This window comes from Myxocyprinus asiaticus, chromosome 40 (genome assembly GCF_019703515.2).
Source record: "Myxocyprinus asiaticus isolate MX2 ecotype Aquarium Trade chromosome 40, UBuf_Myxa_2, whole genome shotgun sequence".
NCBI lineage: Eukaryota > Metazoa > Chordata > Actinopteri > Cypriniformes > Catostomidae > Myxocyprinus > Myxocyprinus asiaticus.
Window position 1 is genome coordinate 23,637,555 of NC_059383.1, and position 15,393 is coordinate 23,652,947.

General features: G+C 40.7%; 1 protein-coding gene across 1 annotated transcript in view; it reads left to right on the forward strand.

Annotated features, from left to right (window-relative positions):
* Positions 1-14,506, forward strand: part of LOC127430908 (neuronal acetylcholine receptor subunit alpha-9) — a 30,813-nt gene extending 16,307 nt beyond the window's left edge. Inside the window, exons 5-6 of the mRNA XM_051681050.1 lie at positions 5,762-6,294; positions 13,765-14,506. Of these exons, the coding sequence (XP_051537010.1) occupies positions 5,762-6,294; positions 13,765-14,468 (1,237 nt within the window). The 3' untranslated portion in view covers positions 14,469-14,506. The remainder of the gene's footprint in view (positions 1-5,761; positions 6,295-13,764) is intronic.
* The last annotated feature ends 887 nt before the right edge of the window (positions 14,507-15,393 follow it).

Genomic DNA, 15,393 nt, shown 5'->3' on the forward strand with positions numbered 1-15,393 from the left:
GTCATGGTTACTGGTGTAACCTCCGTTCCCTGATGGAGGGACGAGACGTTGGTCCCTCCTTCCACAACGCTGAACTACCCGCTGAAATGGCCAGACCTTATATCGGCTCCTCAGCGTAAAACCTGAATGAGTGGTTGCATACCAGCTCCTTTTATACCTGTATGTCCAGGGGAGTAGCATGCAAATACCACTCGCCAATTTTCATTGGCCTTTTATCAAAGACCAGAGGTGTCTCGGGCTCCCAAGAGTGACCCCTAGTGTCACTACATCGACACCAACGTCTTGTTCCCTCCATCAGGGAACGGAGGTTACACCAGTAACCATGACATTTTCCCACACCATCTTATGTCTACATGGAAATATCTGCTGCATTGGTGTCATCAAAATATCATTAAAGAATAGTTCACCCAAAAATTTAGATTTGTTTCAAAACCATAGTGGATAGTGATTCACTTTCAAGCTTCAAAAAGGATGCAAAAGTATCATAAAAGTAGTCTATGCAGTCATATTCCAAGTCTTCAGAAGGTTTCTGTGAGCAGGGATGTTGCTAGTAAATGTGGGGCCTATGGCGATGTCAAATGCTTGAGGCGTCTTCTCGTCGGACGGGGGGTATGGGCGGGGGGTTGAGAGCGTTCCTGTCCTCGTCGATAGTGTCGAGGCCCCCCGCGATAGCTATCTCCCTGTCGGTAGCGATCTCTGGGGGGACTGCACCAGTTGCATCGGGGGGTGGGGGCGTAGGACTGATCGCCATGGGCCCACCCCCCCCGAAGCGAGGGGCCTGGTGCGAGTGCACCAGTTGCACCAACCTAAGGATGGCCCTGTCTGTGAGATAGGGACCAGAGTGGTCAGGAAGAGAATCACAACGAAGAGAAGGAATGGCATTCCAAAAAGATGCTTATTCCATCAGAGGTGCAAAATGTGCAAATAAATTGTGTTTAAAAGCAGTCATAAAAACAAGGTTACATTAAAAAAAAAAAAAAACAGACTAAAAACTAGACCTGTTTTAGGTACTAAAGCAGTACCAAATCCCCTCCCTCAACTATGGAGGCTAGAGTTTCTTTGCACTCAAGCAGTGCTAGCATAACCTTGCCCATGTGCTCAAACACTTATCATCCATCTTGTCTTTCCCCCTAGTGGCAGCGTGCTTAAATACAACATTTTCCTGCCATTTCCAATTGGAACATACCATTATTTTAAAATTAAACCTCACCTCCCCATACTTGTACAAAAAGCCACCATAAATAAATAAGAATGAGAGATAAAATGAGAGTTATAATCACCAAGAAATAGGACGGATAAAACATTTGCACAATAAAAGCCCAATAAATATTGTAAATGGGTGAGTGAAACAAGAAACAAGTCCTTTAGACATATTAAAATCCTGTGATGGAGACCAATAGGTTTTGGTGAAAAAACAACAACACAAGTTCTCGCATTAACACGCATGCCTTCAGAAGACTTGGAATATGACGTAAGAGTGACAGACTACTTTTATGATACTTTTGGGTTCTTTAAAGCTTTAAAGTAAGTTACTATTAACTGCCACTGTATTGAAAAGACAGACCAGGATATTTACCAAAATACCTCTTTTTGTAGTCCACAGAAGAAAAAAAGGCACACGGTTTTGAAATGACATGAGGATAAATTTGTATATGACAGAACTTTCAATTTTGGGAAACTATCCCTTGAATTCCCTGTAAACAAACAGGGTGATTTTATTGGTGATATTTTTTATATACAGTTGTGTTCAAAAGTTTGCATACCCTGGCAGAAATTGTGAAATTTTGGCATTGATTTTGAAAATATGACTGATCATGCAAAACAAACTGTCTTTTATTTAAGGATAGTGATCATATGAAGCCATTTATTATCACATAGTTGTTTAGCTCCTTTTTAAATCATAATGATAACAGAAATCACCTAAATGGCCCTGATCAAAAGTTTACATACCCTTGAATGTTTGGCCTTGTTACAGACACAGAAGGTGACACACACAGGTTTAAATGGCAATTAAAAATTAATTTCCCCACACCTGTGGCTTTTTAAATTGTAATTAGTGTGTGTATAAATAGTCAATGAGTTTGTTAGCTCTCACGTAGATGCACTGAGCTGGCTAGATACTGAGCCATGGGGAGCAGAAAAGAACTGTCAAAAGACCTGCGAAACAAGGTAATAGAAATTTAGAAAGATGGAAAAGGACATAAAAAGATATCCAAAGCCTTGAAAATGCCAGTCAGTACTGTTCAATCACTTATTAAGAAGTGGAAAATTCAGGGATCTCTTGATACCAAGCCAAGGTCAGGTAGACCAAGAAAGATTTCTGCCACAACTGCCAGAAGAATTGTTTGCGATACAAAGAAAAACCCACAGGTAACCTCAGTAGAAATACAGGCTGCTCTGGAAAAAGACGGTGTGGTTGTTTCAAGGAGCACAATATGACAATACTTGAACAAAAATGCGCTGCATGGTCAAGTTGCCAGAAAGAAGCCTTTACTGTGCCAATGCCACAAAAAAGCCCGGTTACAATATAAGTCTGACATACACCTTGGAGACACCTCACAACTATCTGGCACCACTGTTAAATAAAACATGAGTGAGCAAGACCAAACATATGTAGTTCTTATGGGATCACATATCATCAAGCTGCTAGGTTATGACAGAATGGCGCAATCATAAAACAAGGCACGGCAATAGAGAAAAGAATGACTATGACCCACTGTGCAAGGTCTGCATGCCGTTGAGTCGGCATACCCTGATGTTCTTGAGGCTGTGTATTGCCCCTTTAGCATCTAAAGACAGCAGGGAATCTTGTGACAATTGATGTCAAGATGAATGCAGCATGTTATGCAGGAAATACTGGCAGCCAATTTGCATTCTTCTGCAAATGAAAGCAGGCACATGGGACGCTCTTTGGACTTTCCAGTCATGACAATGACCCTAAGCACAAGGCCAAGTTGACCCTCCAGAGTGGCTTAGAGCAGATATTAAGGTCAGAAGGTTCTGGAGTGGCCACTCCACAATCTCCTGACCTTAATCTGCATCTAAGCCACTCTGGAGGAGTCATCTCAACCTTGTGTTCAGGGTCATTGTCAAGACTGGAAAGTCCAAAGAGCGTCTGCATGACCTGGAGTCATTTCATGCCGAAGAACGCAAATGGGCAGCTAGTACCTTCTGCAAGAATTTGGGGCACTCATCTAGACAACTATTGTCAAAAGACTGCATGCTGTGCACTGATGCTAAAGAGCGCAATACACCGACTTAAGAACATCAGGGTATGCCGACTTATCGGCATGCAGACCTTGCACAGTGGGTCATATTCATTCTTTTCTTTGTTGCCGTGTTTTGTTTTATGATTGTGCCATTCTGTTATAACCTAGCAGCTTGATGATATGTGATCCCATAAGAAATAAATGTGTTTTGCCTGCTCACTCATGTTTTCTTTAAAAATGGTACATATATTACCAATTCTCCAAGGGTATGCAAACTGTTGAGCACAACTCTATGTTTATATATTCTTTCTAAAAAGAACCACAGAACAAATATGCAGTTGCACTTCAAAGAATCAAAGAACCTGATCAAGACCTGTTCCAAAATTTTTATCCGATCCTTAACTAAGTCACAACAGTAGATTGCTTAAATGACAGGCAAAACAACAATACATGTAATAATATATGTTTTTTTTTTTTTCAACAAAACAGTCATAATTTAGTAATATATGATAATTTTCCACCCTTTTTCTGGCCCTCTGTCTAAACACTCGGTTTTGGCCTTAGCTGTTCCTCTAAACGTCAATGTACACGTCCACTCTTCTGATTGGCTAACATTTGTTCCATTCTGTGATGCATGTGCTGGCGCAACTACTGCCAACAACAACACAAATAAATGGTTTAGAAAGTTCATGTCGACGTGCCCGGTGTAGAGAGCCTCAAGCTGTTGCGTCACGTAAATGGACGCCCCCAGTGTAGACAGTGTGTCAGCAGCATAAAATATCAAACAGTCATGACATTTCAAATATTTATGAATGGAACTGTTTACTTTGTTTTTAATTTTTCCCAATAGTGTTTTTAACTGCCGCATTCTTCAATGGCAATTCCTTTGCAAAGCTTGAATCGTTTTATGACTGATTCACAAGCAATCCACGCTGAAATATGCTGAAGACGCATCCACATGACACACATTCATAGTCCAAAGCACAATGAAGATGCACACATTCAGTTTCCAGTATCATCCTGTACTGAGGTGCACATCACCAGAAACGCATCAAAATGGATAAAGGTGCTATAAGTAATATTTGTATTGTACTAAATCATAAAATGACCATAATATGTCATTAGAGAAATTAGGAAACATGATAAGTTGAAATACTGGCTTCTCCAATAACAATGCTACAGCCAGTATATTCTACTTTGAAGTTTCCATTCCGGGCTGGAATTTCTGTTTAGTATGTTTTCACCTGTGTGATCTCGCGCACTGCCCACTCACCAATAGTATTTCGACACTGCCGCAGCCATGGAAGCCAGCAAACAAACTGGATCAGAGATAACAGATTCCACCCGACCTAAAAAGCCTCGCCATCCGTCAAAATCCAAAATGACCAGAGGCATAGTAAAACAAGGATAAATACTGAAGATGCCTTTGGAAGATGGAGACAGCTTAAAGCCCAGAAATCCTTTAAAATTGGCTAATTTGCATGTCAACATTCTGGCAATCCGCATGAGCTTTGAGTCTGGGGTGGGGCAGACAACTCTCCAATATTTTGAATTTGGACTGCAGTACCCATTTCAAACGCTTGTTGTCAATCTTACATATAGCACCTTTAAAGATGTCCATTTAGTGTGTGTGTTTAAATACACCAACAATTAAAAAATAGTGCAGATGGGCGAAACAACAGTATGTTGAGCAATTTGTGTACACAACAGCAAGTGGCAGCAGCTGAATGTAACCGAATGGCTTAAAACTGAGTTGTAATTTGACACCGCAACTTTTAAAAGCGGCACCAGAGATATGACAACAAAGATGTCTGTGTAGTCCATGTTTATATACAAAAATAATTCAAAATAGTCCTAATGGGTCCCATTTGGTGTTTAGGAATAGTTAGACCACACTAGGCAACACTGTTCTCTCGACTCTCTGTATTTACAAACTGAGCCCCAATTAATTAGGTTTGTGTTTTATTTATTTTATTGTTTGAGACTAACCAACAAGAAGAAACCTCAGTTGCATATATTGTAAATTAAAAGGATGAATCTCAAGGACAAGTCATGCAGAGTTTCATGGTAATTAAGCTTATAAAATGCAGAAATTTGGTAACTTTGACATTAAAGTACTAGCGGGATGTAGTACTCTTCTGAGAAGTATACACTATGTCCTACTACACTACACTGTTTCATGACACTCTTTACTGTTACTTCTTTTCAGCAGACTAAACATGTAGCGGTACTTAGTAATGGTACGTTTGATGAATAATACATCGTTGCAGGTTTTGAATAAGCTAAACATAGTGTTAAACTCTAGCCCAGTGGTTCCCAACCCTGTTTCTGGAGGCCCCCCCAACACTACACATTTTGGATATCTCCCTAATCAAACACACCTGATTCAACTCATCAGCTCATTAGAGGAGACTCCAAGACCTGAATTGGGTGTGTCAGAAAAGGGAGATATACAAAATCTGCAGTGCTGGGGGGCCTCCAGGAACAGTGTTGGTAACCACTGCACTAGCCTATCATGTAGTCTTTCTTGATTTCCACCTTCTGTCCACCAGTGCAGATGATCAGTTCTCCAGCTCCATGGAGACCAATGTGGTAATCCGCAATGATGGCCAGATTATGTGGGACCAGCCAGCAATAAGCAAGAGCTCCTGCAAGGTGGATGTGTCCTTTTTCCCCTTTGATGCACAGCAGTGCCGCCTCACCTTTGGTTCTTGGACCCACAACGGCAACCAGATGGACCTTCATAACGCTCTGGACAGTGCTGATCTGGCCGACTTTGTGGAGAACGTAGAGTGGAAGGTTCTGGGAATGCCAGCTAAGAAGAACATTATTCTCTATGGCTGCTGCTCAGACCCCTATCCAGATATCACCTACACGCTTCACCTGAAGAGAAGAGCTTCCTTTTATATCTTCAATCTGCTCATACCCTGCATGATGATCTCCTTCCTGGCTCCATTGGGCTTCTACCTGCCAGCTGACTCTGGAGAGAAAGTGTCCTTAGGGGTCACAGTGTTACTGGCCCTTACTGTCTTCCAGCTGTTGGTCGCCGAAAGCATGCCTCCTTCAGAAAATGTGCCACTCATTGGTGAGAAGTAATTTATCATGTTTAGTTATACAGTTACTCTGTATCCTATCCAGACACAATGTGATAAATTGATGAAAGGTGTCTCTTCCATGTGAATTAGAGCTTTGTTCACCAGCTGCGATTCTGACAAGATGACATTGCTTATTTCCTATTTCTGTGGTTTCATGCCGGGTAGCCCCGCCCATTGTGAAATCTCATTGGACCAAAATCCTTTTCCACATAACTGAATATAAAAATGTATTATGTTCTGTTTAGTCGTGGTTCTAGCTCCATGAACCATAGCCAAAGTATTTACATTTGAATATGGTAAAATATGAAGTTTAGACATTTTTGTGACATATTTTATAAATTTGTATTTTTAAACATTAGACTTGTTTTGAATTTTTAAAAAAGGTGGAATTAGCTGAATATATCCACATGATAAAATAACAAGTTCAAATTTTGAGATTAAGAAGAAAAGCAGAACTCCAAATACAAATCTCTCAAATTCAGATCTCAGAAATTCAGATTGTAAACAAAATAGGCCAAAGCTCAAGCATCCGTGTTTCACAGCGAAAGGTAGAAGTTATCAGAATTGTTGAAATTAGCTTTTTGGCCAATCACAAAGCTACCATAATTCTCTGGCGCAGTCCAGTACAGTAAACGGCTGAAGGGAAGTGCAACAAACCCCCAAAAGGACGAATCTGCGCTGCTCTACTCAACAGACATTTATTACATATTACAGATGAAAGTATTAAGCTTTTTGACAGAATTAACACACAGCAATGCCTCCATTGCTCTCCATTCACATCAGGGCCCCTGGATCCCCAAACAGGACAGACAATGCTCCCTACTGAACATGATGCAGGGTTTGTCAAACAGAGCTGCTTCTGTCTTTCCTGTAACTCCACACAACTACAAAACTGAGACTTTGGCCAGTGGAGCAGAGGAGTTCAAGTGTACCCACACATAGAGAAATGAAAACATGGTGGATTTACAACAAAGGGTGGAAATATCAAGATTTCCACTAAATAGCCACAATTCAGAATGTTCAAAATTGAACTGGAAAGAAAACTTTTTACCTTCACATTTTTGGTCCTTGGTTACACTCAGAGAGTGTTCACACAGACAACACAGTAATAAGATCATCGTTTTAATACAGTATATATTTTTTTGTCATTAACCATTTTTATTGCTTCCATATTCAAATTAACACAAACAGTACATGAAAACACGGAATCAATTTTTATCCATATATGTCGTGGGCTATGTCCCCATCGTCCAACTGGCATCGCCAGCAAGTAGGTGTGTCTTTAAGGCCAAGCCTATACAATCTAAAGTGAGTCCAATAAAAACAATACAGAATCTTAAATTGAATGAGGCGCACCCTTGCATCCCTAGACATAGACATTTTAAAAAACCTTACCCCATTCTCCAGTACTAAATTCAAGTCTCTCTCCCATAACTTCTTAAGAGATGTTAAAACTCCATCCCCTAGACTCCGAATTAGCCAGAAATAGTACGCTTAAGCCTCATGACCAAAAAGCAAAAAAGCAGCAAGCACCAACTCAAGTGTCTGCCACTTTAGGGGGCTGTGTACTACACCCAAAGGGGGTACAAAATAGATGGCGCAGCTGTAAGTACCTGAAGAATTGAGATCTGGGAATCCCAAACTGCTGTATAATATTTTCAAAGGATCTCAATGCTCCATTTTCTTACAGGTCACCCAGCGTAGCAACTCCCTTCTCAATCCATTCTGTCCAGCAGAAAGGGAACTTGTTAATGCACAGTTTAGGGTTTAACCAGATACTTGCGGCAACATTCAGGTAAATGTCCGAATTGAACACACGAGAAACTTTTGTCCACACTAAATGCATGTGTGAGATAACGGGATGTGTCTTCACTTCTCCGGGCAGCTTGGTAGAAAGACTTTGCAATGGCAAGATAGGGGCAAGGACCTCCTGTTCAATAAAGAGCCAGGGAGGGGCTCTCTCAGGTGGAAGCGGCCAATGCGCCAGATGTCTGAGACCAAAAGCATAATAGTAAAACAAAATCTTGGGGAGACCTAACCCACATTTGTCAGCTGGCCTGTGTAACTTATTAAAATGCATCCGAGGACATTTACCATTCCAGATAAAGGATTTAGCTATACTATCAAATTGTTTAAAATAAAAGAGGGGAAATTCAATGGGGAGAGACTGTAGTAGGTAGTTGAATTTTGGAATACAATTCATATTTATAACATTAACCTTCCCAGTCATAGATAAAAGTAATGAAGCCCACATGTCCACGTCGCACACATTTTTTTTTTAATTAAAGGTTCAAAATTAACTAACTAAATCACACAAATTTGCTGGGAATAAACTACCCAAATACTTAATGCCCTGTTTGGGCCACTGGAAGGCGCCCGGCTGAAAAGCCGTTACCGGGCAGTACGCTGTCAGATCCAAAGTTTCCTGTATCCCGAGAACTTAGAAAAGGAATGAATAATTCTGTGGAGTCAAGGCATAGATCTAGTAGGGTCGGAGACTTGGGTCAGAGATGTATAATAAAATATCATCTGCATAAAGCAAAAGCTTATGTGCCACACCTCCCGCCACCACCCCTGGAAAATCATCCTCCTTTCTTATCGCAGCTGCTAATGGTTCCAGGTCAAAACAGAACAATAATGGGGAAAGAGGGCAACCCTGCCGGGTGCCCCTATCCAGAGCAAAATAATCTGAAATTAATCCATTCGTTTGTACTGCTGCTGCCGGGTGTCTATAAAGTAACTTAATTCAACCAATAAAAGTATTCCCGAAACCATACATTTCCAAAATCTTAAAAAGATAATTCCATTCTACCATATCAAATGCCTTTTTGGCGTCAAGTGAGATGGCAGCGACCGGAGTCTGATCATTCGCCACTGACCACATGATATTGATGAAACGCCTAATGTTATCAGAAGAGCTATGGCCCCGAATAAACCCCACCTGATCTATATGTATAAGAGATGTCATAACTTAATTGGTTAGCCAAAATTTTTGACAATATTTGAACATCTAGCTGGATCAGGGAAATTGGACAGTAACTCTTGCACTCACTTGGATCTTTGTCCTTTTTAAGCTTTCCATTCTTCAATGAATCCATATAAACTTCTAGCAAAAGTGGAGCCAGTTCTGTAGCATAAGATCTAAAAAACTCAGCGGCAAAGCCATCTAGCCCTGGAGGCTTGCCAGTAGGCAAGGCCTTAATTACATCGCCAAGCTCCTCCAAGATTATCTCAGAATCAAGATAATTTTTTGCTCAGCCGTCAGTTTAGGAAGTTCTAATGGTTCCACAAAGTTCCTAATATCCTCATCAGTAGACAAACTATAGAGATCAAGATAGAATTCTTTAAAAGCATTAATATCAATGGCTAAGGTAAATATTTCACCACCAGCAGATTTCACTGAGGGAATGGTAGAAAAAGACTCTCTCTGTTTTATATATCTTGACTGAAGTTTCCCTGCCTTATCCCCTGAATCAAAGTACAACTGTCTTGCCCTGAATAGCCAAAACTCCACCTTCCATGACAAAATAGTGTTACATCTGTATTTCAGTCGATCAGTTCTCTGAGGCCATCAGAATTCTTTCGGCGCTTCAGCTCTGCCTCGGCCCTTTTAATATTCTCTTCCAACTCCAAGAGTTCTTGTGCTTTGGATTTTTTGGTGAATGAGGCATACTGTATGATCCGACCCCTAAGAACCGCCTTAAGTGCCTCCTAAGCCACGCACACAGAGGATACTGAGGACCAGTTAGTCTCCATATAAACACAGATTTCAGCCTTTATCATTGGTTGGAATTCAGGATTTTGAAAAAGGGATACATTAAAGCACCAACTATATGATTTCCTTTTCTCCATATGTGGCAGCACCTCTAAACTCACCAGGGCATGATCTGAGACTAAAATTTTTCCAATTGTGCAATCAACAACAGATGAAATGAGGGACTTAGATTAAAAAAAATCTAATCTAGAATAAATCTTATGGACTGATAAAAACAAATGTATAGTCCCTACCAGATGGGTTCAAAAGTCTCCGAATATCTATAAGACCAAGATATTTACACATCCTGTGAAGCGTCAGTGTTGCTCTAGGGGGCTTGCACACTTTTGCTTCACTATGATCAAGGACTGAGTCCATCAAAAGATTAAAGTCTCCCCCCAATATTATATCATGAGGGGTGCCAGTGGCTTGCAACATCCCTTCAAGATCTATAAAAAAGCCCTGATCATCAACGTTAGTTGCGTAAATATTAGCCAAAATAAGACTTTGCCCCTGAATTTCTGCTAAAACAATAATGACTCTTCCTAATTTATCTTTAATTTGTTCGAGACATTTGAATTGTAGATGTTTACTTATCAGTGTAATGACTCCCCTGCTCTTACTTGAGCCAGCACTAAAGAAAACCTGTCCACCCAATATCTTCTCAAATTTTTCAGCTTCCTGTGGGGAAAGATGTGTTTCTTGAAGAAACACTATATCACATTTCTTACACTTAAGAAGAGAAATAACCTTCCTTCTTTTTATGGGGTGCCCCAACCCATTCACATTCCACGTGGAGAGAGACAATCCACTCATATAAACATTTGACATTTTGACATATGAGAAAAAATAGATTCTGTGTCAATAACAAAATTATAAAGACCACATTCCAACATTAGAGCAACAATCAAACCCCGAACTTCCCCCAGAACCAAACAAACAGAAAAAAGAAAAACATGCGCATTAACCCCGCGCACGACAGCGCCAACTGGCGTCCATCCTTCTAAAATTAAACAGTCCACGTACGCCTACGAGTGCCCCCGTGACACTTTTGCCATCGGAATGCTCAAGTTCAGTATTTCTATACAAATTTTGTGAGACAGAATTACACAACAAAAGATAATCTATAAAACAAACTCCAGCCAATAGGCAGAATAAACACAAAGAACGTGTAGATTCATCCACATAACTGTCCCGAAGGTGTGCTCCTCCACAAAACAAACTCCAGCCATTAGGCAGAACCAGCACAAAAAAGCCGCTCATTTTCCTCAGAGAGTCAAACGAATGTTCAGTGAGCTGGCCCATTCAACTGCTACATGAGTGCAACAAATGACCTAATCACTCCAATATCTTGCAAGAAATACTCCACAAAACAAACTCCAGCCAATAGGTGGCATAAGCTGGGCGGAACCAGCACAAAAAGAAACAAAAAAGGCGCTCAGTTCCTCAAACAGTCAAGTAAATGTTCAGTGAGTCAGGCCTATTTGGCTGCAACATGAGTACCACAAAATAACTTACTCCATTGACTTTATGAAGGACAATGCTTGTGTGGGCATGTGAATGTTTTACGGCCATCCTTAGCATCTATTCTCAATTTGGCCAGGAACATCAGTGCAAAAGTGACCTTCCGTTGATATAAGAGTTTCTTGCATTCCTTGAATCGACCACATTTCTCTCGTCAAATTCGCAAAGTCTGAGAACATGAAAATGCTGTGCTTTTTCCAAGAAAGCCTTCTTTTACTCCTCGCCTCATGCAACACGAGATCTTTATTGGATGATCTCAGAATTTTGGCCAGAATTGATCGGGGCATGTCTCTCTCAGCGGATCGCCGAGTCAGAACCCTGTGAGGTCGCTCGATTTCCAGCTTATAACCTGGTATGTCGAGCAGACTCGGAAAGAGCCCGTCCAGGAATTCCACCATATTCTGACCCTCTGCTGCCTCAGGAATTCCAACAATACGGACGTTATTTCGCCGACTACGATTCTCCATATCCTCCAGCTTCTCCCAGACGCGCTCCAAATCTGCCTTGGTCGCTAGCAGATTAGCAGCTAATTCCCTCTCCGATGACTCCAGATAATCGATCCGATTCTCGACATCCCTCACTCTTGTAACATATCAGTGAATTTCTCCTCCATGGCAGTGATTGATCGACATATTACAGCAAGATCCTCCAAGTCAGCAACGACCTTATTCAGAACTGCAGACAAGTTCAACAATTCTCGCAAATTTCCCGCACTTAACCAGCCAAATCTGCTCCCTGGTCCGCGGTCTTGTCAGGGGCCTCAGCTTGAGCACGTAAGTGTCTTTTAATGTCTCCAGAGCCCGAAGATTTTGAATTCTTTGACATATTGTCTTCCTAGAACAGTTATGGAACAGGGTGTATCGAATCTCACCAGTTTATGACAATAATAGTGTTAAAACTAGCAAAGTGCGCAGAGCCCGCCGTTCACACGTCCAAACCTCGCATGGCATCACGTGACTCCGGCACGATTCAGTTTTAATCATCCGGCTTTGACCATACAGACCCACTGGGTTGCGGCGCAAGCCAAATTTACATTGTAAAAGTATTGTATCCATTACTGCATTCATTATGAAATGTGATCTCACTTAAAAACCAGTGATGTCTGCCAATTAGTCTGACATTGTAATGATGAGTCAATGGAATTGAGATCGATGTGCAGCTTTAATAACAATAAACATAGTAATACGGGGTCAATCACCAGCAATAGTAATATCCAAGGCAATCCAGAGAGGTAGTCAATAAACAGGCAAGAGGTCAGGGCAGGCGGCAGACAATCACAGGTTATATCCAGGTAAACAAAGCAGTAACAGTAGGCAGACAGCAACGGATACCGTTGTTTTACCAAAACAGGGTAAACAGTCCAGGATCATACACAGGTAAGGTAGTAAATAGATAACGCTCAGAAATGTCAACCAGGGCAAAACAAGACTTCACAATGACAGAGAGTGAGAGTGAGTCTTAAATAGCTGAGTAAATGGAAAACAGGTGAGCAGGTGATCAGTGCCAGGTACAGGGATTATGGGAAATGGAGTTCAGAGAATTAAAGTCAATACTCAGGTGATGGCGTCCTCTGGTGGTGAGTGGAAGGAACTACAGAGGCAGGATTTGTGACAGCTATCATTTAGCCATCACAACTGAACTGTGCTCTGTGACTGCTTTTGGCTGGGTATAAATATGTCCTGGCACTTTTATTTCCTAGCCATAAAAGTAAGTTCAAGCTGTTTAAATGTTTAATCTGCTTTCTTCAGCATAACACCTCCTTAATATTTTGCTTTGCAATTAACTGGCCCACCAAAGAGATATTTTGCAATTAACCCCCAAGACATGAAATCAATAAATACGAGATTGTATGAGATGCACATAAGCTGCTGGAGCTTTAGAAAGGAAGTAATAAACAATCTGCCACTGTTTTAATGAGGCTTCCTAATGAAACTGGGACTGCCTGAAGCTGTGCCTTTCGTTAACAACACTGTAATAATGTCGCGATTGGAGTTGTTGCAATGTAGTCGATGTTAACCATTGGGATAATTCACAGAAACTTTCCTCTTGAGGTCAGATAATCAATGATTCTCAAGTCACATTGTGCATATTTACAGTATAACCATCTATTCAGTGCTGATAGCTTTATAATTAAGTCTTCTGTCTATAGTCCAGCAATCTTACTGTTTCTAACCCTCCACAGGGAAATATTACATTGCCACAATGACCATGGTCACAGCCTCTACTGCCTTGACCATCTTTATTATGAACATCCACCATTGTGGGCCAGAGGCCCAACCTGTTCCTGCCTGGGCACGGCTCTTTATCCTGCACTACCTGGCTCGGATTTGCTTTGTTTATGACGTGGGACAGAGCTGCCTGTCTGCCCATCCAGACAAACCTGCTCAGAAGGGAACCAACTGCACTGTTAATGGCCAGGCCAGGGGAGAAGACTTTGCTCTGACGGTACAAGGTGTTTCAACCAGTGATGTGTGTCCATTTGAAACAAAGGACAATTTGAATGAAGATGTCAGTCCAACGTTATCTCCAGGCCCAGGAAAGGATTGGCCCAGTGGCTGGAAAGATGGTACTAGTGTGGGCATTAACCATGGAGAGATGGCAGGAGCTACAGGAGGGTGTGGAGGGAGATTCAGGGAGGGTGGAGAGGGTGGAAAAGAATCAGTGAAGAAGAGAGAGATACTTCTTGAAGGTCAGTGTATCTGCCATCATCAAACACTCCTGAGGAATGTTGAGTACATCGCTAACTGTTACCATGACCAGAAGGCCACACAGAGACGGAGCGGGGAGTGGCGGAAAGTTGCCAAAGTCATGGATCGTTTCTTTATGTGGATATTCTTCATAATGGTCTTTCTCATGAGTTTGCTGATTATAGGGAAAGCTGTCTGAAAGGTTGAAATGAAAGGCATCAGGGGCCTCATGCATAAAGGCCTCATGGAAAAGTCCACACAAATGGCAGGATTTGTGTATGCAGACAAATTGTTAGCTGAAGGAAATACTGGTGCTTACAAGGCAGCAAAACAATAGTGTTAAAGTTTTTGGTAAGATTACATTTTAACCTTTGGTTCTGTGTTAATGAAATACCTCATCAGACCTGCTTTGCTGTTGTTGTGACAATGTCCTGTTTTTAGTGGGCTGCACACAAAAATAAGCACAAAGTCACTGTGCAGTCTAAAAGTGGCTATAAATGATTAAATATGTGCAAGGAAGACAAGACCAATCATAATTCAGTATTTTTAAAAAATTTCAGAATGCAAATATTAAATGATGTCATCTCAGTCAGCATTTTGTCAGTGCAAGTCAAAGGGAGGCTTTTAAACTTTTACCTTAAATTTCTTAAAAAGTATGCATTTGACAAAAATCAAAAATAGACAGCATGCCTGAAATCATCTCCAAAACAAAGTTTGAATTTTGTCTTTATGTTAAGCAATTTGAGCTGAATTAATTGCAGAAGTTTAATACTTAAAGTTATAGGTTTAGAAAAAACCCTAACCAGAATTTTTAAGGAATATCAGTAGAGTGTCTGCCTTGCAAACATTGTAAAATGAGAATTCTGAGTGGCAACCAGATTAAATCAAATAATAATAATAATAATAATAATAATAAATTATTATTATTATTATTATTAATATTATTTTACACATTTTGATTTGTGCTTAGGAAGTCTCTTTGGAATGCAACATTTATACAAGAGGCCCCTGGAATAGTTAGGAAGGGAATTTAAAATCAGACATTTTATTCATTTATTTAGATACTTTTTTTATTTTATTTATTTTAATTAATCATTAATAGTATCATTTTCGGCATAGACTTT